Below are 24,488 nucleotides of genomic sequence, written 5' to 3'. Positions count from 1 at the left end.
GAGTTATGTTCTTATTTTGCATATTTTATCCATGAATAAGTAATTATTCTAAATTCCATAGTCGATCACATTTGTGGGAACAAGTGTGAGGTTTAGACTATTATGAACATGGATTGGTATACATTCACGGACTGAATGTGGGGCAAGGTTGCTACCAAGGTTCATAGATATTTGTAGGATGCAAATATTGGAAGACCCGCCCTCAAGATTTGATAAATGGAGCCTTTGTGGTTGATCACATGTAATCTTGAGTAAAGGCAAATATCATTGTATCCTCTGACCTGAGATACATACTGGGTTCAGATATTTACCAAGTATTGTGCCTTGATTCTTTCCTTCGCTATTCTGAAATATGGTAGTTCATAAGGAAGAGCTCAGGTACAATGCAAGGTACATATTTAGGACGTATGTAGTCAAGATGGAATTTATCCCTCTTATTCGTTGAGAGTCAGATGTCTAAGGCCTGATAAAGTTAAATCTATAAGAGAGTGATCACTCTGTATCTCTTAGATTCAACATGACATCTAGGATGAAAGGATCAATGAAAGATTCACCTATTCATATTCGAGATGGGAACTTGAAAGAGATGATGTTATTGAATGGCAAAAGTCATAATATATTGGTGGTGATGGACGGTCGTTAGGTGGTATCCATCACTTGCATTAATTTCTTATGTTTCTCGTGCAAGTGGGAGATTGTAGGTATTTCGTATGCCCGAGAGACATATTAAATTAAAGTGGCCACTATGTTATGATCCAAGTCGGGTCATACCCAATAACAAGCTTACCAACACTTTATATGTATTTATTTTAACGATTGGATTGTTATGTAAATACGCGACACTAGGATTTTAGAAAATCGGTTTTCTAAAGTATTATCACTTGAGGTAAATTATTTGGATAATTTATATATATAATTGTTTATAGGTTTAAATGATTATATTATTTTATATTTTATAAAAATTTTATAAAATATAAGAAACATAAATAATGCATGGTTTTATTTAACAAGTTTTATAAATGTATTTACAAGTTTATATAAATTGCACTTGTTATTTAAATAAAAAGGAGGATGCATTTTTTTGGGACTCATAGGTGTGATTCCCATGCTTGCTTGGTAACTTGGAACAAGATATTCCTTAAGCATGCAAGTCTCCTTTTAACCAAAGCATTCCTTGACTCAAGTGAGAGGTTAACAAGCAAATACTAAAGAAAACTGCAACTTTTTTTCTGCTGAAATAAGGCCTGCTGGCCGTGACCTTTAGGGGAGGAAGGAAGTGGTTTTGCTTGCTAAATCTAGGTGATTAAGTGTCCTAAATCCTAACTCTATCAAAGGGGGTGTTGGTGCAAAAGGGCTTGTGGGTATTACACACTTGAGGTTTCAAGTTAGAAGCTATATTCTCCATCATCTTCTCCTTCATATCCTGCTGTCCATTCAGCTCATTACTCACCATTGAAGAGGTATAATCTTCTTCTTTTACTTGTATTATATGTAAGTATGATTCCAAGACTTGATATTAATATGGAATTTAACAAAATGGTTTTATATATATATATACTTGTTCTATTAATGCTTCCGCTCGTATTAACTATCTTAAAATTGGTTTTATGATTGTGTTAACTTCATGAACATGTTGTTTTGAAACTTGTTAAATTCCATCAAGGTTCAAAATTGCCACCTATAGCATTAAAAATAGACTTCTGGTTTATTTCAAACTGTTTGACCCATTACTGCTATTAGCTAAATCTACATTCTACCCATTTGAGACAAATATAACCCAAATTGACTCAATTATAGGTAAATGAGTCAAAATTGCCACCTATAGCATCTAAGGTAAGTATAAAACCTTTAAAGACGCATCTCTCAACAACCTGACGATGCTCTTGATGTATGCTTTGTCTTAGATCCTGGCAAAATGTTCATTACAGCATAAAGATTAGAACTTTGTTTATATGATTATAAGAAGGTCAAGAGCTGTAAACAAATACAAATTACCTGAAATTCCGTCACCTTGTCTTTTAAATTCTTTTTCAACGCACTGCCAACATGGATCCATATCATCAAATACAAATTTAAGTAAAATATTATATAATTGAATAATAATTCATAAAGAATGAGATATTTTTACAATGTATACGCTGTTCTTGATCGGTCTACTACGGTTCCTGATCCACATCCAGGTTTTTGTCTGCTGGTCATATTCTTAAACCAAAAGTAAATCAGAAATCATAAGTTCGAGAATTCAAAATGTGGAAAATCGAATTCAAAATGGTCTAACCTCCTTGTCAAGTTCCTCGATTTTTGCTTTAGTAAAACGAGCAACCATACAAACTTCGTCCACATCATACTCCATCTGTTGCTTGATTGCTACATATAAACAAATACAAGCTTATCAGTTAATAATCATTTATACTCCATTTGTTTCTTAAAACACCATTTGATGATTACCTTTCATAGCAGCAACTCTAGTTATGGATTTTGATTCCTCATGAGCATCATGCATTAGCCGTAGCCAAACGAAGCAAATTTAAGACATTTTTATTGTTAATCATGAACATTTACACGCACGAATGAGATAGTGAGGAGATAACCTGAAGTTTCTTGAGAAGTTTATTAATCTTCTCAAACTCTTTCTTGATGTTTTGAACCTAATGAAAGAAAGTAGTAGTTAAGTGATTCGAATTAGATTACTTTATTAGTAAATAAATTAAGTTTTTTTTATTTAATATTCTTTTAATATTAGGAAAGTATTATTAGGATCTTATTTAGTTATAGATAATATTAAGAAATATTTTATTAAATTGGAGATATTTTACTATTAGAAAAGTATTATCAGGGCTTTATCACTATGTAAAGAAGAGTTATCAGGGTGAATATTATGAAGTAATTATAATTTTGGCTATTAAAAGAAGAGTTGGTTAGCCTCTTTAATGTAACCCTTGCACAAGTAAACAGATCTCTGGAACATATTATAGATTATCTATCTTATTTACTACTGAGTATTTACTATTTTAACTACGATACGAGCATTCGGTTCGTATCATTAAGCTTTAAAAATACAAAAAAAAAAAAAAATCATACATTAAATTCAAATTGCCAAATTAGGTCTGGACATAAAAGAAGTTACAACTTCACCTTCTTAAAAAACTCATCTAACTCTATCTGTGCTGCAGACCGTTTTCGATCTTCGATATCTCCACAGCATCTTCGGGGAAAAATACACTACATAGTTATTGCAGATGTAGCTTAAACAATGAATAAAAACAAATAAATAACCTAATTTTCAAATAATGTGAGTTGCATAGTCAACATCGCCAGCCACATATTGTACTTAAAACGTGATGTGGAACAATTAGGGTTGTGTGTTATCAACGCTTTATACAAAGTAACTTCTGTCTCCAGCTCAGCTAGCTACTGTATTTCATATTCATATAAGCATAAATATATACAAAATAGCTCGAAACGTATGAACAATTAGAATCTATGCAACAAAAAGTTTAATCGTTTTCGCAGAATATAATTAAAAGATGAAGAAACTTACAGATAGTAGGTCGTTCATATTTGATTGTTGGTACGTAATGACAAGTGAAATTGAAAATTGGGGAAGGGTTTTTATTATGTTTTATTGTGATAAGGAATGAAAGGAATAGAGATGCATGCAAAAGAAGATGGACTGGACTCACTCTCATTCATGCATGGGCAAAAGGAAAGAACTGTGAAGGCACGCTTTTGCTCTATTTTAACAATTTGTTTATTTTTTGTGAATATATTATTTCTCTATTTACTCTATCCGTGATTCCGTTCCAAAAATATATCCCATAAAAATCTCTTACAAGTTAGGAGTAAGATAAAATTTTTTTTTTTGAAAAGCCAAAATATTATATATCAATAGAAAAGAGGATTACATCATGACATATATATTATATACAAGTATTAGCTGTAGAGCCTACAACTATGCATAACTCTAGAATGACATATGTACATGAGCTACAGACGCAAATCACATAATCCTAGCCGATGCCGGTTCGATCTTGATCCATGTTTTCGAAGGATGAGGGATTAACTAACCATTGATGCCATTGAAGATTGTACTTTTTTGCCCTTTTGGAGATCCATTCAAAGCTTTTTACTTGGATATCGTTAACAAGTGTTGCGGTTGAACGGGATGTGTTGTGGTAGACTTTGTGGTTCCTATTCTTCCATAACAAGTACCCCGTCACCCACTCCACGGCTTGCCATAACGATTTTCCAAGATGTCCTCTAATATTATGTCCCGTCCCATTGAGAAGATCAGCCACACATGTACTAGTGAATGGAGCCACACCCCACCATCGATATATGTTTTCCCAAACTTCATGCGAATGCTTACACAATACTAAAGCATGATCCAATGATTCAATATCTTCATCACACAGTGGGCACCTAACCGAGTGTAGATCAATTCCCCGGTTATCGAGTTCTATTCTTACCTGAAGCCGTCTACGTTTCGCGCGCCAAACAAAGATCCCAATCGATTGTGGAAGTAGTCTGTTGCGATCGGTTTCTGAATCATATGAATTGCTCCCATAAAGATTATCGTCAAGTTTATCCGCTAGATTCTTAGTATTGTATTTACCATCCCCACTGAGAACCCATTTCCATTCGTCCCGTCCACTATCTGCTCGAGGCACACCGTTAATAAGCCGGATCAACTCCTGCAAATCATCTATATTTCTGCCCCGAGGCTCTCTACACCACTGCCAATCAAATATAGCACCCGACCTGGACCATACTACCCTATCTATGACCTGTGCATTCTGATTTTCATCCAATTTGTATAATCTTGGAAACTTGGACTTGGAACATTGCTCTCCAACCCATGTATCATCCCGAAACAAGATATCCCTGTTTTCACCAATAAATCTCACCAAAGAATTGTTAAATGAAATGTCACATTTATCCATATCCTTCCCGATTTTTATAACGTCTTTCCAAGGCGAATATCCAAACCCACCATTACCAACCCGAGAACCACTTGTATATCCCAACCCACCGTCCCGCCCATATATACTTTTAATAATCTTGACCCAATAAGCGTCGGTTTCGGTACGGAACCTCCACCACCATTTTCCTAAAAGAGCTAAATTTTTTGCCTTTAAAGACCCAATATTAAGACCCCCCGCCCCGTATGAAAGTAAAATAGAATCCCATTTAACCCAAGCCATTTTGTGACCTTCCCCCGACCCGCCCCAAAAGAAGTTACTACGTAAACCTTCGAGTAAATTGATGATGCACGACGGAGCACGGAAGGACGAGAAGAAGTACAACGGTAAACTGTTAAGGACCAATATTATGAGCGTTAGACGACCCCCGAATGACATCGTACGTGATTACCATTCCGATAATCTTTTACGGAATTTCTTAGCTACGGGATCCCAGGCCTCTGCATTATTCATTTTATCACCAACCAGTAATCCAAGATATAAAAAAGGAATTTTCTTACACTTGAATCCAATGCAGGCTGCCATCACCTCGACCTCTGATGTATCTACTCCAATTTCGATTAACTTGCTTTTGACAAAGTTTATCTTTAAACCTGACACATCCTCAAAATATTTGATGACTTTCAACGTGTTACTTAGGTTCCTTTTAGACCAAAGCCCGATAAAAATGGAATCATCCGCATATTGAAGGTGTGAGAACGGGACGCAATTTTTACCAATCTCTACTCCTTTTACAAGTCCCTTACCAATTGCTTCGTTATAAAGAAAATTAAGCCCTTCGCCCGCAATAATAAAAAGAAAAGGAGAAAGAGGATCGCCTTGTCTAATACCTCGTTCTAATTTAAATTCCTCGGTAGGAGACCCATTGACTAAGATAGAGATGGTCGCTGACTTGAAACAACTTTCAATCCATTTTATCCACTTTCGACCGAACCCCATCCGCTCTTGCATATAAGAGAGGAAATCCCAATTTACACTATCGAAAGCTTTTGCAAAATCTGCCTTAAAGATAAAACTCTTACGTCTACCTCTCTTCAAGTCTGCAACACTCTCGTTTAGCATGAGAATACCATCGAGAATCGAACGACCCGTAATAAAAGCACTTTGTTCCTTTCCGATGACCTTATGTAAGACCACGCGGACCCTATTTGATAATATTTTATCTACGATTTTATAATAGCTATTTATTAAACTAATAGGGCGGTAGTCGCATAATTCCATCGGGTCATTAGTCTTAGGGATTGATGTCATGAAAGAAGCGTTACAACCGTTTGAGATTTCCCCCTTTTACCAAAACCACTCGATTGCCAACATCAAATCGTCTTTGATAATGTTCTAAAACCTTTTGTAGAATTTAAAATTAAACCCACCCGGTCCCGGAACCTTAGAACCCCCACAGCCCTTAATTGCATTTCAGACTTCCTGTTCACCGAACTTACTTTCTAATTGGATAACATCAGTATTCGACAACTTGTTGCAACCTATATTGGGAAAAATCGGCCTCACCTTTTTGGGTTCTTTAAACATCATAGAAAAGTACCTATGTACCTCGGACTTAACCAAACCTGGACTATCTTCCCATACTCCGTTGATATACAGACCCCTAATCGAGTTTTTATTGATACTTCGCTTTATTAGAGAGTGAAAATATTTGGTATTTTCCTCTCCATCCTTTGTCCACTTTGACCTTGATTTATGTTTAAGCATATTGATTTTCACCTTATCTTTCTCAATCCATCATCTTCTCGCATCTAACCACTTGGCGCGTTCGTCTTCACTTATAACCTTAGAGTCTGCAATCTTTTCCCACCCGTTTGCTTCGTTTTTTGCTTGTTCAATTTCCGAATCAAATTTGCGAAAAATGACTTTGCTCCACTCCTTTAGGGCATGCTTAACATTCTTAATTTAAGTCTTCCCAATCTAACTCGTCCCGGATTCTATCGAGGTCGGAAGAAGTTCGGTATTCTTTGAAAAACTCTTTCTTGAAATCTTCCCAAGTCAAACCCATACATTTTTCTTCACCATACAAGTTGATTTTATCGTCCCACCACAACTTAGCTTCTTCGCGTAACATGCTAGAACCATACCTCGTCTTCTTTTCGGGAGGACATTCCGCGGTACGGAAAGCTCCCTCAATATCGAAGATCCAACATGTACTTTTTAAAGGGTCCCGCACCCCATTAAACATCGGGGGTTGAGCATCCTTGAAGTTCTTGTAGTGGAAGTCCCGCCTTCCTTCGCCTCCTTCACCGCGAGGATAGATATTCCTAGCGTCAAGGGCCTCTTCAATAGTGGCCTTCATTCGTTCATTTATCAAATCGGTCACCTGCCCATCGACCGAATCTTGAAAGACCTTTCGGACGTCCGTAAGAAAATCCGCTTTTAACTTTTTAAAGACGGCCTCAACCTTGGCCGAAAACTCGGCGTCCTCGCTTGTACTTCCGTTATCATGATCGGGACCATTTCTCGTCTTCATTCTATAAAACGAAATAGGTTAAACCACAAAAACGAAAGGACAATTACATGTGTATATACATATATGCCACACTACTCCATCTCGCTCAACAATCGTCGTACATTGCTTGTTTAACACGACTTGCGCACGTAATAATGATAGCTAGTCATTACTACGCGAGCACGTCGCATTAACTCGCTAGTACAACGCCTATCTTGCTTGATGCTTGCTAAACACAACACAAACAATTAGCACAAGGTTAATTCTCATGAACCAATGCACTAACAATTCCCGATTAGACCCAAAGTCCTACAAGTCCCGCATAAAGCGCTCACACAATAAGGTCTAAGTCTAGGCACCTATCTCAAATCGCCTAAATCCCTTAGACCATGCTCTGATACCACTTGTAACAACCCAACCCGTTAACCAACCAAAAACGCGGAATAAAAAAAAAATTTAAACTGATCTGGAGGGTGCGCGGCGCGCACCACTGCCTGTGCGCGGCGCGCACAAGGCCTGAGACAGTTCTGATCAAAATGTCAATTTTTCGCGAAAAGATCTTCGACTTCCCGACACTTTTAGACCGAACGCTTTTCACAACAAACTTATATATGTAAAACTAACACGAATCAAACATAAAAATGATGTTTTACAAGCGGGGCCCACACGACCCAAAATACAAGTTTAATACAAGTTTAGAGTTCCGACCACTAAAAAGTTTAAGTTCCAAACTACACAATGAGCATGGCGTTTGGGATTAAACTACCCAACTACCGGTCAAACTCCAAGAGCTACTAAAGCCAAAAGCGTCCCCTAGTATCAAGCGGGATCTCTAGTCCAATACGATGCCCTTACCTTTGTCCAAAACCGAACTTATAAAATGGTAAACAACGAGAGGGTAAGCAAAGCTTAGTGAATGCAATAATTATACGAATACATATATAATTATACCTACTTGCATACACTTACACAAACCGCAAACATGCTAGCAACACAATTAGCTTATCGTCACATTAACAAGCTATAATCTCCAATACCACAAGCTAGCAACAACCGTATAATAATATAACTCGAAATGATATAATATGCTTACAACACAAGTAACCATGGTCGACCAATAGTACAAGGGAACAGCGCTCGCGAAAACGCCATCGGTGTTCATAACATCCATTAGGGCACTTAACACCTCGTACCACTAACCCCTAGGGTGGCACCTTAACACCTCAGCACATCACCCCGAGTGGCATCTTAACACCTCGATGCAACACTCATTATTTTACGAAGTGGTGTCTTAACACCTCGACACTACACTCCTAGGTGGCATCTTAACACCTCGATGCTACACCCGAGTGGCATCTTAACACCTCGATGCTACACCCTTCACGTGAAACGTGGTGTCTTAACACCTCGACACTACACCTTTCACGCTACAACAAATAGATACGTTATATAAATACGCATATAATTATTCCACTCACCTTAACAATTAGATGACGATTTCAACCTCTACAAGCTTCAAAGCAAAGTACCTAATATAATAAGTACTTGATCAACACACAAGCTAAGTGGACTCAATACTAACACTTAATTAGGGTAATTCATACCCATCTTTCCAAACTAGGTCAATTTATTACCCAAATAACCATTTTAAGACAACACACCCATTTCGGGTCATCCACTAACTAATCAACACCCATTTACTAAATAACTAGGTGTGTTAGCAATTAACTCACCAATTAGGGTTCATAAACATCATTTAATACTTTGAAACCCTAGATAGTCACCAATTAGTATTCAAGACTCAATTTTACCCAAGAACACCCAAAATCACCAATAATGGGTTTTGTGTTCATCATTTACTCAAACCCTAACCCTTACACTAAATCAAAGTAAGGAAAATAAAATTAGAACATACCACAACTACCACAACGAAGCTAGAGATAAGATGAATGACTTTAATGCTTGAACTTTAACCCAAAACAAGCTCCTTCCTCTTGGATTTAAGCTTTCTCTCTCAAAAATCACAATCTCTCTCTAGAATTAAAGTTAAAGTGATAAGGTTGTTGATAATAGAGTAATGGTGCTCCAAAAACTGACCTATCGGTCTTTAACCCGTCCATAAGTGAATTTACCAAAATGCCCATCAAAATATCTGATTTAAAAAGCTGGAACCCGGCTACAGTAAGGGGTGCGCGGCGCGCTCCCTTTAGTGTGTGCGGCGCGCACTAGGCTCAGCTCACTCAGTGACTTCTGTTTAACTGCACAACATCACCCACACTCTATGTAACATATTTACACTGCTGTACAAACTGATTAGGGTCTTACAACTCTCCCCCACTTATTCGGAGCGCGTCCTCGCGATCCAAGCCGCATGACAAGAGGGAAGATATACCAACACGAACTCTTCGGGCTTCCAAGTAAACTCGGAACCTATACTTCGACGCCAATGGACTTTAAAAGTACTCACCTCTTTATTTCTCAATTTGTTAACCTTTTCATCGAGTATAGCAACCGGCTCCTCAACATACTCCAACTTGTTATTTAGCTCAATTTCGTCTAACGACACCCATGATGAATCATCCGCAAGACACTTGAGATAGGAAACATGAAATGTATTATGAATCCCCGCAAGCTCTTCGGGTAATTCCAAATGATACGCAACTTCACCAACACGAGCTAAAACTTTAAAGGGACCAATAAACCGAGGAGCTAACTTTCCCCGTTTTCGAAATCGAATAATACCCTTCCATGGCGAAACCTTAAGCATCACCATATCGCCTTCTTGAAATTCGATCGTTCGTCTACGTTTATCGGCATACGACTTTTGTCTATCTTGAGCCTTTCTCAAATGTTCCCGAATAATATCAATCTTGTTATTCGTCTCTAAAACCAAATCGGTACTCCCGATTTCTCTTTGACCCACTTCTCCCCAACAAATGGGAGTTCGACACCTCCGCCCATATAGCATCTCATAAGGTGGCATCCCGATACTAGTGTGATAACTATTATTGTATGAGAATTCCACCAAAGGCAAATGCTCGTCCCAACTACCACCAAAATCAATAATGCACGCCCGTAACATATCTTCCAAAGTTTGATTCGTACGTTCGGTTTGACCGTCCGTTTGAGGATGATACACCGTGCTCAACTATAATTGTGTACCCATATCCTCATGAAACTTTTCCCAAAATCGAGATGTAAAACGGGTATCTCGATCCGAAATAATAGATATAAGAACCCCATGTCGAGCGACCACTTCCTTGATAAACAACTTAGCCAAGGTCTCCGACGATATCGCTTCTTTAATGGGAAGAAACAAAGCACTTTTCATCAACCGGTCAACTATCACCCAAATCGTATCAAATTGGGTTCTCGCTATCTTAGGTAACTTCGTGATGAAATCCATGGTAATGTGCTCCCATTTCGGGATTTCTAACGGTTGCAACTTACCATACGGCTTTTGGTGCTCGACTTTAACTTACAAACAAGTAACACATTGTTCAACATATTTTACAACATCACGCTTCATGCCCAGCCACCAATAATCTTTCTTCAACTCAAGATACATTTTCATCGCGCCTGGATGAATGGAATATTTTGACTTATGTGCTTCATCAAGTAGCACTCGTCGGTAATCACCCATCTTAGGCACCCACACCCTTCCTTGAAAAGACAACAAACCACGCGGGCCCATAGTAATGAACTCCGATTGGCCCACGATTCGTTCCACATGCTTATTGTGAACATAAGCCTCTATTTGAATCTCACCAAGCTTTTCAAGAAAATCGTTGGTAATAATCAAACGTAACGATCCCACTTTTATCGCCGGATGTTGACTCTTTCGACTCAACGCATCCGCGACTACATTCGCCTTACCCGGATGATAAAGTATTTCACAATCGTAGTCTTTCACCACATCCATCCACCTACGTTGGCGATAATTCAAATCTCATTGATTAAAGAGATGTTTCAAACTCTTATGATCCGAATAAATCGTACACTTGACACCATACAAGTAATGGCGCCAAATTTTCAACGCATGCACAACCGCCGCCAACTCAAGATCATGAGTCGGATACCTCGTTTCATGTTCCTTTAATTGTCGAGAGGCATAAGCGATGACTTTACCTCTTTGCATTAGAACACACCCGAGACCATTTAAGGAAGCATCACAATAAACCACCATGTCTTCAACACCTTCCGGTAACACTAACACCGGAGCTTGACACAACTTCTCTTTTAACAATTGAAAAGCAATTTCTTGCTCGTTCTCCCAAACAAACCTCGCATTCTTCCTTGTCAATTTCGTCAACGAAGAAGCGATCTTAGAAAAATCTTGGATAAACCGACGATAATAACCGGCCAATTCGAGAAAACTTCGGATTTCCGTAGGCGTAGTCGGTTGCTTCCAATCCTTCACCGTCTCGATCTTCCCCGGATCTACTTGGATACCGCTTTCATTCACAATATGACCAAGGAATTGAACTTCCCTTAGCCAAAACTCACATTTGGAGAACTTTGCATACAACTTCTCCTTTCTTAACGTCGTCAAAACTTCACGCAAATGACGTTCATGTTCGTTCATACTTTTCGAGTAGACTAGTATGTCGTCGATGAACACTATTACTGACTTGTCCAACATAGGTTGGCACACTCGGTTCATAAGATCCATGAATGCCACCGGTGCATTCGTAAGACCAAAGAGCATAACTACAAACTCATAATGCCCGTAACGCGTTCGAAAAGCCGTTTTCTCTATGTCTTCCTCACGGACCCGCATTTGGTGATAGCCGGACCGTAGGTCAATTTTAGAGAAATACGTTGCACCTTGAAGTTGATCAAATAAATCGTCAATCCTAGGTAATGGATAACGATTCTTGATCGTCACTTTATTCAACTCACGGTAATCAATGCACATACGCATACTACCATCTTTCTTCACAAATAACACCGGAGCGCCCCATGGCGAAGCACTCGGTCGAATAAAACCCTTCTCGAGCAACTCTTGGGTTTGATTTAACAACTCTTGCATTTCCGTTGGTGCTAAACGATAAGGAGTTTTAGCAATGGGAGTAGCTCCCGGAACCAACTCAATACGAAACTCAACTTGTCTTTCCGCCGGAACACCCGGTAATTCGTCCGGAAAAACGTCTTCGAATTCACTAACAACCGGAATTTCACGAATAGGTGGTGGCTCATTACAAGTATCAACAACATGAGCAACGAAAGCCATGCCACCACTAACAATAAAACGACGTGCCCGTGCAAAAGTGCATATCGGCACCGGTCTCCTTCGCTTATCACCATGAATAATTAACTCTCCCCCACTTAGGGTCTTCACACGAATAAACTTATCATGGCATGCAATATCGGCTCTATAACGATCGAGCCAATCCATACCAACGACAATATCAAAGTCGCCCAAGGTCATTGGAATAAGATCAATTTTAAAGGTTTCGGCACCAAAACAACATCACAATTTTCACACACATCAACCACTAGCACCGTGTTGCCGTCCGCTATTTCGACTTCTATCGGACGACTTAACTTAGCTAACGGTCTATTAAGTTTAGGCACGAATTTAGGAGACACAAACGACAAATTTTCACCGCTATCGAAAAGAATCCTTGCCGGATTAGAATTAACCATGTAAGTACCTGAGACAACTTCGTGCGATTGTTTGGCTTCATCATTGGTCATCAGATAGTTGCGACACCTAGCCGTACCTGCCGCCCTCTCTAACCGCTTCACATTGTTGTTTCGCAAGTCGGGACACTCCGGCTTCTTATGCCCCTCTTTGCCGCAATTAAAACAAGTGACCTTGTTTCCGGAAGATGGTTTCGGACACTCACGAGCCATATGACCCGGTTACCCACAATTGTAGCACGTATAAGAAAACCCACCGGTAGTGCCCTTCTTTGCACTATTGACACTTTCGGACCCCCTCTTGCTCTTGCTCTTCTTGCTTGAGGCGTTAGAGTAACTAAAACCTTCAAACTTTCTTTTGGAAAACATGAAATCACTCTTTCTTGGAACCTCCGGCTCAAAACCCCGAGCCAACTCAAACAATTCATCAAAAGTCTTAGCCATACCCCGACTAATCTTCCCCTTGTACTCATCATTCAAAGTACGGTAGAAATCCTTCATGAGCTTATGATCATCACCAACATATTCCGGGGAAAAACGAGTCTTTGCCAAGAATGTAGACTTGAGGGTAACCAAATCCATGGAACCTTGTTGCAAATGGTGCAACTCGTCCCGGATTCTATCGAGGTCGGAAGAAGTTCGGTATTCTTTGAAAAACTCTTTCTTGAAATCTTCCCAAGTCAAACCCATACATTGTTCTTCACCATACAAGTTGATTTTATCGTCCCACCACAACTTAGCTTCTTCGCGTAACATGCTAGAACCATACCTCGTCTTCTTTTCGGGAGGACATTCCGCGGTACGGAAAGCTCCCTCAATATTGGAGATCCAACATGTACTTTTTAAAGGGTCCCGCACCCCATTAAACATCGGGGGTTGAGCATCCTTGAAGTTCTTGTAGTGGAAGTCCTGCCTTCCTTCACCTCCTTCACAGCGAGGATAGATATTCCTAGCGTCAAGGGCCTCTTCGATAGTGGCCTTCATTCGTTCATTTATCAAATCGGTCACCTGCCCATCGACCGAATCTTGAAAGACCTTTCGGACGTCCGTAAGAAAATCCACTTTTAACTTTTTAAAGACGGCCTCAACCTTGGCCGAAAACTCGGCGTCCTCGCTTGTACTTCCGTTATCATGATCGGGACCGTTTCTCGTCTTCATTCTATAAAACGAAATAGGTTAAACCACAAAAACGAAAGGACAATTACATGTGTATATACATATATGCCACACTACTCCATCTCGCTCAACAATCGTCGTACATTGCTTTTTTAACACGACTTGCGCCCGTAATAATGGTAGCTAGTCATTACTACGCTAGCACGTCGCATTAACTCGCTAGTACAACGCCTATCTCGCTTGATGCTTGCTAAACACAACACAAACAATTAGCACAAGGTTAATTCTCATGAACCAATGCACTAACAATTCCCGATTAGACCCAAAGTCCTACAAGTCCCGCATAAAGCGCTCACACAATAAGGTCTAAGTCTAGGCACCTATCTCAAGTCGCCTAAATCCCTTAGACCATGCTCTGATACCACTTGTAACAACCCAACCCGTTAACCAACCAAAAACGCGGAATAAAAAAAAAATTTTAAACTGATCTGGAGGGTGCGCGGCGCGCACCACTGCCTGTGCGCGGCGCGCACAAGGCCTGAGACAGTTCTGATCAAAATGTCCATTTTTCGCGAAAAGATCTTCGACTTCCCGACACTTTTAGACCGAACGCTTTTCACAACAAACTTATATATGTAAAACTAACACGAATCAAACATAAAAATGATGTTTTACAAGTGGGGCCCACGCGACCCAAAATACAAGTTTAATACAAGTTTAGAGTTTCGACCACCAAAAAGTTTAAGTTCCAAACTACACAATGAGCATGGCGTTTGGGATTAAACTACCCAACTACCGGTCAAACTCCAAGAGCTACTAAAGCCAAAAGCGTCCCCTAGTATCAAGCGGGATCTCTAGTCCAATACGATGCCCTTACCCTTGTCCAAAACCGAACCTATAAAATGGTAAACAACGAGAGGGTAAGCAAAGCTTAGTGAATGCAATAATTATACGAATACATATATAATTATACCTACTTGCATACACTTACACAAACCGCAAACATGCTAGCAACACAATTAGCTTATCGTCACATTAACAAGCTATAATCTCCAATACCACAAGCTAGCAACAACCACATAATAATATAACTCGAAATGATATAATATGCTTACAACACAAGTAACCATGGTCGACCAATAGTACAAGGGAACGGCGCTCGCGAAGACGCCATCGGTGTTCATAACATCCATTAGGGCACTTAACACCTCGCACCACTAACCCCTAGGGTGGCACTTAACACCTCGGCACATCACCCCGAGTGGCATCTTAACACCTCGATGCAACACTCATTATTTTACGAAGTGGTGTCTTAACACCTCGACATTACACTCCTAGGTGGCATCTTAACACCTTGATGCTACACCCGAGTGGCATCTTAACACCTCGATGCTACACCCTTCACGTGAAACGTGGTGTCTTAACACCTCGACACTACACCTTTCACGCTACAACAAATAGATACATTATATACATACGCATATAATTATTCCACTCACCTTAACAATTAGATGACGATTTCAACCTCCACAAGCTTCAAAGCAAAGTACCTAATATAATAAGTACTTGATCAACACACAAGCTAAGTGGACTCAATACTAACACTTAATTAGGGTAATTCATACCCATCTTTCCAAACTAGGTCAATTTATTACCCAAATAACCATTTTAAGACAACACACCCATTTCGGGTCATCCACTAACTAATCAACACCCATTTACTAAATAACTAGGTGTGTTAGCAATTAACTCACCAATTAGGGTTCATAAACATCATTTAATACTTTGAAACCCTAGACTAGTCACCAATTAGTATTCAAGACTCAATTTTACCCAAGAACACCCAAAATCACCAATAATGGGTTTTGTGTTCATCATTTACTCAAACCCTAACCCTTACACTAAATCAAAGTAAGGAAAATAAAATTAGAACATACCACAACTACCACAATGAAGCTAGAGATAAGATGAACGACTTTAATGCTTGAACTTTAACCCAAAACAAGCTCCTTCCTCTTGGATTTAAGCTTTCTCTCTCAAAAATCACAATCTCTCTCTAGAATTAAATTTAAAGTGATAAGGTTGTTGATAATGGAGTAATGGTGCTCCACAAACTGACCTATCTGTCTTTAACCCGTCCATAAGTGAATTTACCAAAATGCCCATCAAAATATCTGATTTAAAAAGCTGGAACCCGGCTACAGTAAGGGGTGCACGGCGCGCTCCCTTTAGTGTGCGCGGCGCGTACTAGGCTCAGCTCACTCAGTGACTTCTGTTTAACTGCACAACATCACCCACACTCTATGTAACATATTTACACTGCTGTACAAACTGATTAGGGTCTTACATAAAACTATTGAACCTAACTGCCCTACTCCAAATAAATTCACAGTTACGTCTCTCGTCTTCATTCCTAACTTCATTAAAATCCCTACATAAAATCCAATCTTCATTATCGAATTCAAGAAGCTATTTTATATTATCAAGGAACAAGCATTTTTTGTTATCCTCATGAGGGCCATAGCCGTTTACCACAATGACATCACTTGTTTGTCCTTTCAATCTACCCTTAACCGCAAGAAAATATTCCCCCTCCACCGCTTGATCAACCCGAAACATTTCGCTATCCCATACAAGAGCAATTCCCCCGACCTCCCATTCGATCCCTTTTGAATGAGTCTAAAACTAAGATTACCCCAAAATAACTCCACAAATTTCTCATCAATTACCTGACATTTGGTTTCTTGCATCGCTAATATATAAGGTTTTGTATCTGCACATATATCCCGTAACCAACCAATCTTTCCCTTCTTTTTAACCCACGAATATTAATTGAAAGAACTAACATAGTTAATATTGAAAAGCAATTAAGAAGTACACATCAACAATGAGGTTTACCTTCATATCGAATGCCCAGGAGCTCTCCAAACTCACAGTGGTTTACACTAACATCACTGTCCTCATCGAATTGAGTTTTTCCAATACTGATACCAGGTTTGACTTGTTCACCTTTGCTCAACTCAGTCCGAGACTCCTTAAGATTGATTATGGATTTCGAATTCAAGTTTGCCAATTTCGCATTCTTCAATTTGTCTTTCCGAATCATGTGAATTTTGCGGGCAATACTCTTGAGGCGAAGAAATTTCGAGGACCCTCGCCAACTCCCAACCTTTCTCCAAACCGAGTCAATTGAAATACTCCGATTGGATGAAGATGATTTCGACCTCATTGAACGTGGTTTTATGGATCTCTTTAATTGGGAATTCGATACTTTTGAAGGAACACTAAGAAACGGATTAGGGGAATCAGTTGAGAGGTTATCGATGCATTCATTCAAAGATAGGGTAGCCTTTTTGGGTCGAGTAACGTTATTCCCCACTTTAGGCCCACCCTTATTTCTAATTTTGTTTTCGCAGTTAGGCCCAACAGGCCCATTATCATTCTTATTAGCAGGATGCCTATCGACAGCCTCAATATCTTCCTTATCATTGGACTCTTCATTAAGCCCATTTTTTAAATCTATATTTACCTACTTAACAGGCCCAATAAACCCAATAACTTCTTCATCATTGGGCCTTTCCAGATCAGCCTCATCATCCTTGGACTTTCCATTTACTTCTTCAACTGGACCGTTCGAAATTATCTTCTCAAAACCTAATCCAACATCATCATTTAATGCTACGTTATCATCACTTTTTCCCGTATCCTCCTCGTTCCCAACACCCAATACCTCGTGAATATTCTGGCCGCATGCTTTTTCCTCCTCATGATTATCCCTATTGAATGAATCCTCGACTTTTGAAAAGCTAGCATTTGTCCCCATACACCTTGACCTTTGATCTTCTACATTAGATTGACCTGCCTTTGCCGTAGAATTCTGATGATCCGGTGACTCTTGCCCCTCCAGATGTATATCGCTATTTGCAGGGTCATCATTGTTGACTGAATTGATATCCGTTTCCCATTCACTTACATTTTCCGAATCTGCTTCGATACGAAATATATCTCTTGGATCTTCAATAACGTTTGCATAAAAGCAACCATCGGTGGTTTTGACCTTTACCCAATCCTTAATTAGGTTTCGACCCATAACCTTAACTAGCACCCTTCCACAAGCTAGACTTTGATCTCCGTTTAGAGAGCAGTTTCGAGTATAAAAGATACTACCGTACCAATTTGCGACTTTTTTGAAAGTAGATTCGTGCCAATTCAGCACTGGAACTCCTATGATTGAAAGCCATGTTAATCTACCCGGATTTTTAGTAGTTTTCTCCCACTTCTTGATATTACTAATCCATTTACGGATACTATGGTTTTCATTGTTGATCAGGGTTTGGAGTACTTCATCGGTATCGCATACCAACATCACGTCTAACCCTCCCAAGAATTTAATATCGACGTTTCTCAGCGCTTCTACCTCGCATATTGTTCTAAGTTGGAGTAAAACTTCAATGCTTTTTACATCACCCACTATAGCCCTTTTGAGAAACTCCATGTTTTGATTATCTTCTGCTAATGAAATTACCCTTTCTTTTCCTATGTTTGAACTACTTTGAACATGAGTGCAATCTTCTGCTGTGCTCTTCTTCACCCATTGAACTTTGTCTTTGTTGAGTTTATTACCCACCACCTCATTATAGCCTCTATGATCAGTATAAGCATCATTGAAAACACTTGTCTTGTGAGTTTTTTGACCCTCCTGGTTCTGAACGTTGCTTGTCTTACATGCCGGGTTTTGCTTTTCCTCCTGTATTCCATCGTCATTCTTTTTTCTCTCATATGCTTTGAATGCATATAGTGGCCACTTATCAACAAAAAGATTGTTTAGTCTTCTTAGGAAAGTGACTTCATCTTTTACACCTTTGAATCGCAAGAAAGCAAACCTCTGACCGTTTTGTAGTCTCTTCTTTGCTATATACACATCTCTAAACCCCCCATGCGGTTTGAAGAAATCCCAAAAATCTAAGATACCCCATGTCTCCGGAAAATTGTACACCATGAACGATGTCAGCCTTGAGTTGTCCGACCACATAACTCGACCTTGATGGAGTTTACCGTTGTTCTTTCCTCGATTACCAGCTTCCTTGTGTTCATCGTTTACCCTAGATTTGTACCGATTCTTCTTGTTACAGTTTGCCACACACCCTCTTGATTTTCTCTCTCTAGGTTTTCTCTCACTTGATTTTCTCTCACTTGATTTTCTCTCTCACACTTTTTTTTTTTTTTTTTTTTTTAGGGGTTATCCTTCATTAAATACAACTTTTATTAAAACTCACAAGATAATTTAAGTCACTTGAAAAACATAATAAAAGTTTTAATTTAGTTACTAAAAAAGAAAAGAACAATTAAATAATTAATACAAATCGTCAAAAATCAAACACAAATCAATATACAGCTTGCTTAACCGGTTCGGTTGTAAGCCCGTATCCAAACGGGTACAACGGATCATAATGTGGATCACCAACGTTCATCGGGAGCTGTTCAACCGTCTTGAACCACGTACGTGCAAGTTTACCGGTAAAACCATAATCACCAAACAAAACATCAGCAACACCTTGACCTTCTGACCCAGGTAGCCAAGCTGCAACCAATGCATCCATGCTAGCCACATAAGGTTCGATCACAACCGGTCTGCCTGAAATGAGCACCACAACACACTTAACGGCCCCACATACATTCGTGATGGTGCTTGTAGCTGGTTCAGGAATAGTTAGATTCAAGTTATCTCCCTGTGTCTCGGAATATGGAAACTCGCCCGTTACAACAATGGCGTATGAGAAATCATTGGACTTGAGGAAGTCGGGTGTTGGGTTTTCTTCGTACACAACTTCGGTTGACGGATCAACTGTGTTCTTTATAGCCGTTAGAATCGTAGTACCTACAAAATTAGCGATGAACGATTCAAATCCTTTCCGGGTAGATTATGTTTAACGAGGCGACAATTTTGACCCATATATTCGTTAGACCGATTCGGATCATGTTTTATCTATAACAGGTCAAACAGATTAAATACAAAGCATTAAACTAGCTACTAAAAAACAGGTTTAACGGGCCATGTTTTATCCGTGCCAGATTTGCAAACCACGGGACTATCCATACAAGAAAAAAAGTATATAGACAAAACTTGTAAAATCTGATAAAACACGGGGATAATCCGTGTAATTAACTCCAAATGTATTCAAAAACCTAAAATCATATCAATGAAATAATAGAACTATTGTAAGCACATTTGACACATTAAATTTCTGAAAAAATACTCCTATGGCCAAAAAGTATTTTGGGTCAATGCAACCTGCAACCAACATTACTCGTTTTGACATGTTACCAACCCGCCCATAAATTTTAACACACATTAGCAATATTTACCTGCTGTGATATTTCCGCTTTGCCCGTGCCACTCGATGGTCCAGCCACCACACTGGTTACCAATATCGTTCGCGTGGGTCCCAGCGACGAGTATTTTGGTAGACTTCTTGGGCAAAGGAAGCAGTGGCTCGTTGGCGGTTTTACCGTTTTTCAGCAAGACCAATGATTTCCTAACCGCTTCTCGAGCAAGTTCCCGGTGCTCTTGACTTCCAAGGTATTTAACCATCGAAAGATCCGCCAATGGTTCTTCGAATAAACCCATCACAAATTTCACTCGCAAAATCCTCTTAACCGCATCATTAATTCGACTCATGGGGATGTACTTATTGTTCACTAGATAACTTAATCCGTCCTTGAATTCTGTATAATTATGTGGTACCATGATCTGCGGTCGAAATATATGAACACATTTTATTTTCGTAGCTTTTGCAAGTTTGGATACACTATAGATGCTAGGGTGACAAAATGAGTCAAGATGGCTTTGGGTTCAAATGGGCGGTGTACCGCTAAGTCGCTAACAGTTTTATTTATCTTAACAAAAACGTCTAAAACAAACGAAAGAATGATGAACTTACCATGTCTAGACCAGCCTCGATACTCTTTAAAATAGAATAAGAATAATTAGCATGAGGTGGATCCGTAATTCTATCGATACCCTCCCAATCCGAGATCAAGAATCCCTAAAAAAATAAAGACAAAACATCAAAAGATTCAATCTCAGTTACTTCATTAAAGATATGAAAAAAAAAAAAAAAAAAATAATAATAATTAGAAAACTATTGGGTTTTTTACTCTGAAATTGAGGGTGTTTTTTAAGAAGTTAGTGGCAAGTTCATGATCTCCATGCATTTTTTCTCCATTTATGCTCGAATAAGAGATCATAATGCTTGCAACGCCTTTGACTATTGAATCATAATATGCAGGCATATGAATACTGAATAATTCATTAGGGGTAACAACAGTGTTGTTCTCATTGATGCCTTTTGTTGTGCCACCATCACCAACATAGTGCTTGGCGCACGCCACCACTTTTTCTCTACAAACAAACAAAAATCGATAAGAGATGATATTTCAATTATTATTTGCAAAATTATTTAAAAGGTGCAACTTGCGATGGGCTTACTTTCCACCAACGAAAGGTACGCCTTTTCGACCATTATTAGGAATATCTCCTTGAAGTCCAGGTATAAGCTCGGTCATTTGACGAACAATGGCCGGGTCTTCACTATAGCTTTCGTAACAACGACCCCATCTTGGGTCTCTACAAACCTGTCAATAGGTATTGTAAAAATAAAGTTTTAAAAAATTAACCGCCTTTTTCTTTATGTAATAAAGTAATGATTGTGTGACTGTGAACCCTTTCTGACAGATGTACTTGTTGATCTTCGGATCCTTTTAATTTTATTACGTTTTTTCGCCAAAAAAAAGGTAATGATTATGAGACTGTGAACACTTTTTTCATCAAACGCATGACACTAGATCATTTACCGCGATGCAAGGTGCAAATGCGTAGTTAATCCCCGTTGCTCGAACTTCTAGAGCAGTTGCAGCTCCAATTTTCTTGACCAGTACAGGGTCCCTATAATAATTTCTCACAAAATGAGAGTTCAACTATATGTCAAATGACCTAAATACCCTTCAATTTTTAATGAGATTGATACTTGCCTTGTTACTCCAAGACCAACATTGTGAGGAAAAATGGTGGCTTTATAGACATTATTGTTACCATGCACAGCATCAATCCCATAAATCATCGGTATACCTAAACGAGTCGACAACGACCCGTTTTGGAATTCGTTAACCATATTAATCCATGTCTCCGGGGACGCCTCTTTAGCCGGAACACTCCCTCCACCGCTTAATAGACTCCCTGCCCATAATCAAACACTTTTATAAAATACAAACTATTTAAAAAATATCAGTTATATGCGACTGTCTACATCCTACCTCTCCATTTAAGGTTGTATAAAAACATCGATCATCGTTCATTAACATGAATTCTTGAACAAAAGAAACAAAAATGGAGTAGTTTGGTGTTGTTACCTATGAAGTATTTCTGCATTATTTCAGGTGAAGCTACAGATCTGTCAATTTGTGTCATTTGACCAATCTTCTCCTCCAAAGTCATTCGACTAATTAAATCATTTATTCGAGCATTTATAGGTTGTCTCGGATCTTTGTATCTCATGTATTCGTTTTGAGCCGTTGAAATGGCCCAACAACAACACATCATAAGTATCACCATAACATATGATGTAAGTTTTGCCATTTTTATGCCTTCAATAGCTATCTACAAGATGTAATACACTGATTAGAAAATCAAACTAACAAGTGATTTGATTCATTGGCTTTAGCTTAATCTTTTGTTACACTCCAAAAGATTAGGCTTGTGGGGTAGTTTCTAGTTGTTTTCAAATCCAAATAAAATAAAATATAGATATAAGTAAAGAATGAATAAGCCAAAACTAGGTTAATTCCATAGAGAAATATCCAATTCTTAGAACATCAGGCAGAGAATAAGATTACAAAATTATATACATCAGCCCCTTTTCAAGGAAAGGGGTATATTGTTCTTTTCGGGGCAAAGCAAGCTAAATTCAACATTATATTCACATGAACAAAAAGATTTGTAAACAAAAGAATCATAGCAATCTTTATACTCCCTCCATCCATAACAACTCAAATATTACATTTACATTTAAAATGATACCTGGAGTGGAAGTTACAACCTTCGTAGAATAGTAATTTACCGCTTATTTACCACACTTTTTATGTCAATTTATGAAATAGCTACACCTTTATTAATAATAAATACTAGGAACCAAAAACACACATGTTTTACAAGATCTTGTGGACCCGGCCAATTTATAAAGATCAAAACTTTTTATAAACAAAACAACAACCAAAAAACACTTCATAAACAATAAAGATCGATCTGATTCTGAACAAATGGGTAAAAAAGAGAAATAAGATAACATCAAAAACCCGTATACTAAATGAGAAAACACTCTAACAGGAAACAAATAACATAAAACAACTGCATGTCCATCAAAGTTTAAAAAAAAAACAAAAAAAAAACAAGAAACACTCACAATATATATGTTATATGTTTATTTATATTTTATATAGAATTATATCAATACAAAAACTATGATTTGAGCTTACAGAGAATTGGAATGAGAAACGAATAATGTTGGTGTTGGAGGTATTCGATAATAATGGAAAAATGGAGAGGATGAAAATTGGAGAATGTGGGGAAGGTGATGGTGGTTTTTATAGGAAACTGTGTATAAGTGTGAGGTTTAATGACCAGTTGATTAACGTCTAGTTTTTGAAATTATGTAACATAATTAATAATTAATTATCAGTTATGATAATTACAATACCATCATCATGACTCATCAAATAAATCTCAAATTAAAAGAAAAAGGAAATATTGAATATCGTATTGTTCCACGAAAGGAGTATTTACTAGTCAAGAATTATTTTGAAGAATTTTTTGTGGTTTTAAAGCATTTTTTTAGTGTATGAAAAAATTTACTCCGTATATTAATGTTATATACTTATACTTATATATTATACATAGTCCAACAGTCAATAAACATCTAATTATGGATAATACTCTTTTTTTATAGATAAGATCTACACATAATAGTTTCTAAAAAACTTATTCATTAGGTGAAAACGTTGAATATTTCGAAACAAATACATGTAAATGGTTTTTTGAAAAAATCTCATAATATATTACGAATATACACAAATACACAAATATTTATAAATAGTTTCACCTAAACTTGAACCATATAGCCTACAAAGGTTAAATCAATGTGTCGTGTATAGATCATTTTCTCATAGTAATGTTTAAATTATAAAAGTTATATAATGAGATGTAGTTATATTTGGTTTATTATCTAATATTTGAA

The 24,488-nt window shown here is 38.2% G+C and overlaps 3 protein-coding genes across 3 annotated transcripts; all 3 read right to left on the bottom strand.

Moving 5' to 3' along the window:
* Window positions 1–1,705: 1,705 nt before the first annotated feature.
* Window positions 1,706–2,503, bottom strand: LOC139889684 (putative syntaxin-131). Its single transcript, XM_071872622.1, has 6 exons — window positions 2,449–2,503; window positions 2,279–2,367; window positions 2,129–2,202; window positions 1,996–2,038; window positions 1,872–1,907; window positions 1,706–1,753 (listed from the first exon to the last, which is right to left on the bottom strand). Exons 1-6 carry the CDS (start codon window positions 2,501–2,503, stop codon window positions 1,706–1,708), a joined length of 345 nt encoding a protein of 114 aa, XP_071728723.1.
* A 655-nt stretch (window positions 2,504–3,158) lies between these two features.
* On the bottom strand, window positions 3,159–5,204 carry LOC139889679 (uncharacterized). Its single transcript, XM_071872616.1, has 2 exons — window positions 4,069–5,204; window positions 3,159–3,222 (listed from the first exon to the last, which is right to left on the bottom strand). Exons 1-2 carry the CDS (start codon window positions 5,202–5,204, stop codon window positions 3,159–3,161), a joined length of 1,200 nt encoding a protein of 399 aa, XP_071728717.1.
* A 14,288-nt stretch (window positions 5,205–19,492) lies between these two features.
* Window positions 19,493–23,796, bottom strand: LOC139866000 (uncharacterized). Its single transcript, XM_071854131.1, has 9 exons — window positions 23,731–23,796; window positions 22,609–22,855; window positions 22,231–22,435; window positions 22,054–22,144; window positions 21,689–21,834; window positions 21,358–21,601; window positions 21,141–21,245; window positions 20,566–20,950; window positions 19,493–20,077 (listed from the first exon to the last, which is right to left on the bottom strand). Exons 2-9 carry the CDS (start codon window positions 22,832–22,834, stop codon window positions 19,584–19,586), a joined length of 1,896 nt encoding a protein of 631 aa, XP_071710232.1. The 5' UTR covers window positions 22,835–22,855; window positions 23,731–23,796; the 3' UTR covers window positions 19,493–19,583.
* Window positions 23,797–24,488: the final 692 nt, after the last annotated feature.

This window comes from Rutidosis leptorrhynchoides, chromosome 1, assembly GCF_046630445.1.
Source record: "Rutidosis leptorrhynchoides isolate AG116_Rl617_1_P2 chromosome 1, CSIRO_AGI_Rlap_v1, whole genome shotgun sequence".
In the NCBI taxonomy this organism is placed as follows: Eukaryota; Viridiplantae; Streptophyta; class Magnoliopsida; order Asterales; family Asteraceae; genus Rutidosis; species Rutidosis leptorrhynchoides.
This window is presented reverse-complemented; position numbering and strand designations above follow the sequence as displayed.

Excerpts from the sequence above, each read along its gene's own strand:
- LOC139889684 (XM_071872622.1), bottom strand. The coding sequence starts at position 2,503 with ATGCATGATGCTCATGAGGAATCAAAATCCATAACTAGAGTTGCTGCT. Across the intron at positions 1,908-1,995 it reads ACAAGGTGACGGAATTTCAG|GATCTAAGACAAAGCATACA; the intron begins GTAATTTGTATT and ends ACATTTTGCCAG. Across the intron at positions 1,754-1,871 it reads TACATCAAGAGCATCGTCAG|AATGTAGATTTAGCTAATAG; the intron begins GTTGTTGAGAGA and ends TCAAATGGGTAG.
- LOC139889679 (XM_071872616.1), bottom strand. The coding sequence starts at position 5,204 with ATGGCTTGGGTTAAATGGGATTCTATTTTACTTTCATACGGGGCGGGG. Across the intron at positions 3,223-4,068 it reads AATCTTCAATGGCATCAATG|TGTATTTTTCCCCGAAGATG; the intron begins GTTAGTTAATCC and ends ATAACTATGTAG.
- LOC139866000 (XM_071854131.1), bottom strand. The coding sequence starts at position 22,834 with ATGGCAAAACTTACATCATATGTTATGGTGATACTTATGATGTGTTGT. Across the intron at positions 22,145-22,230 it reads GTTGGTCTTGGAGTAACAAG|GGACCCTGTACTGGTCAAGA; the intron begins GCAAGTATCAAT and ends AAATTATTATAG. Across the intron at positions 20,951-21,140 it reads TCGAGGCTGGTCTAGACATG|ATCATGGTACCACATAATTA; the intron begins GTAAGTTCATCA and ends TTTCGACCGCAG.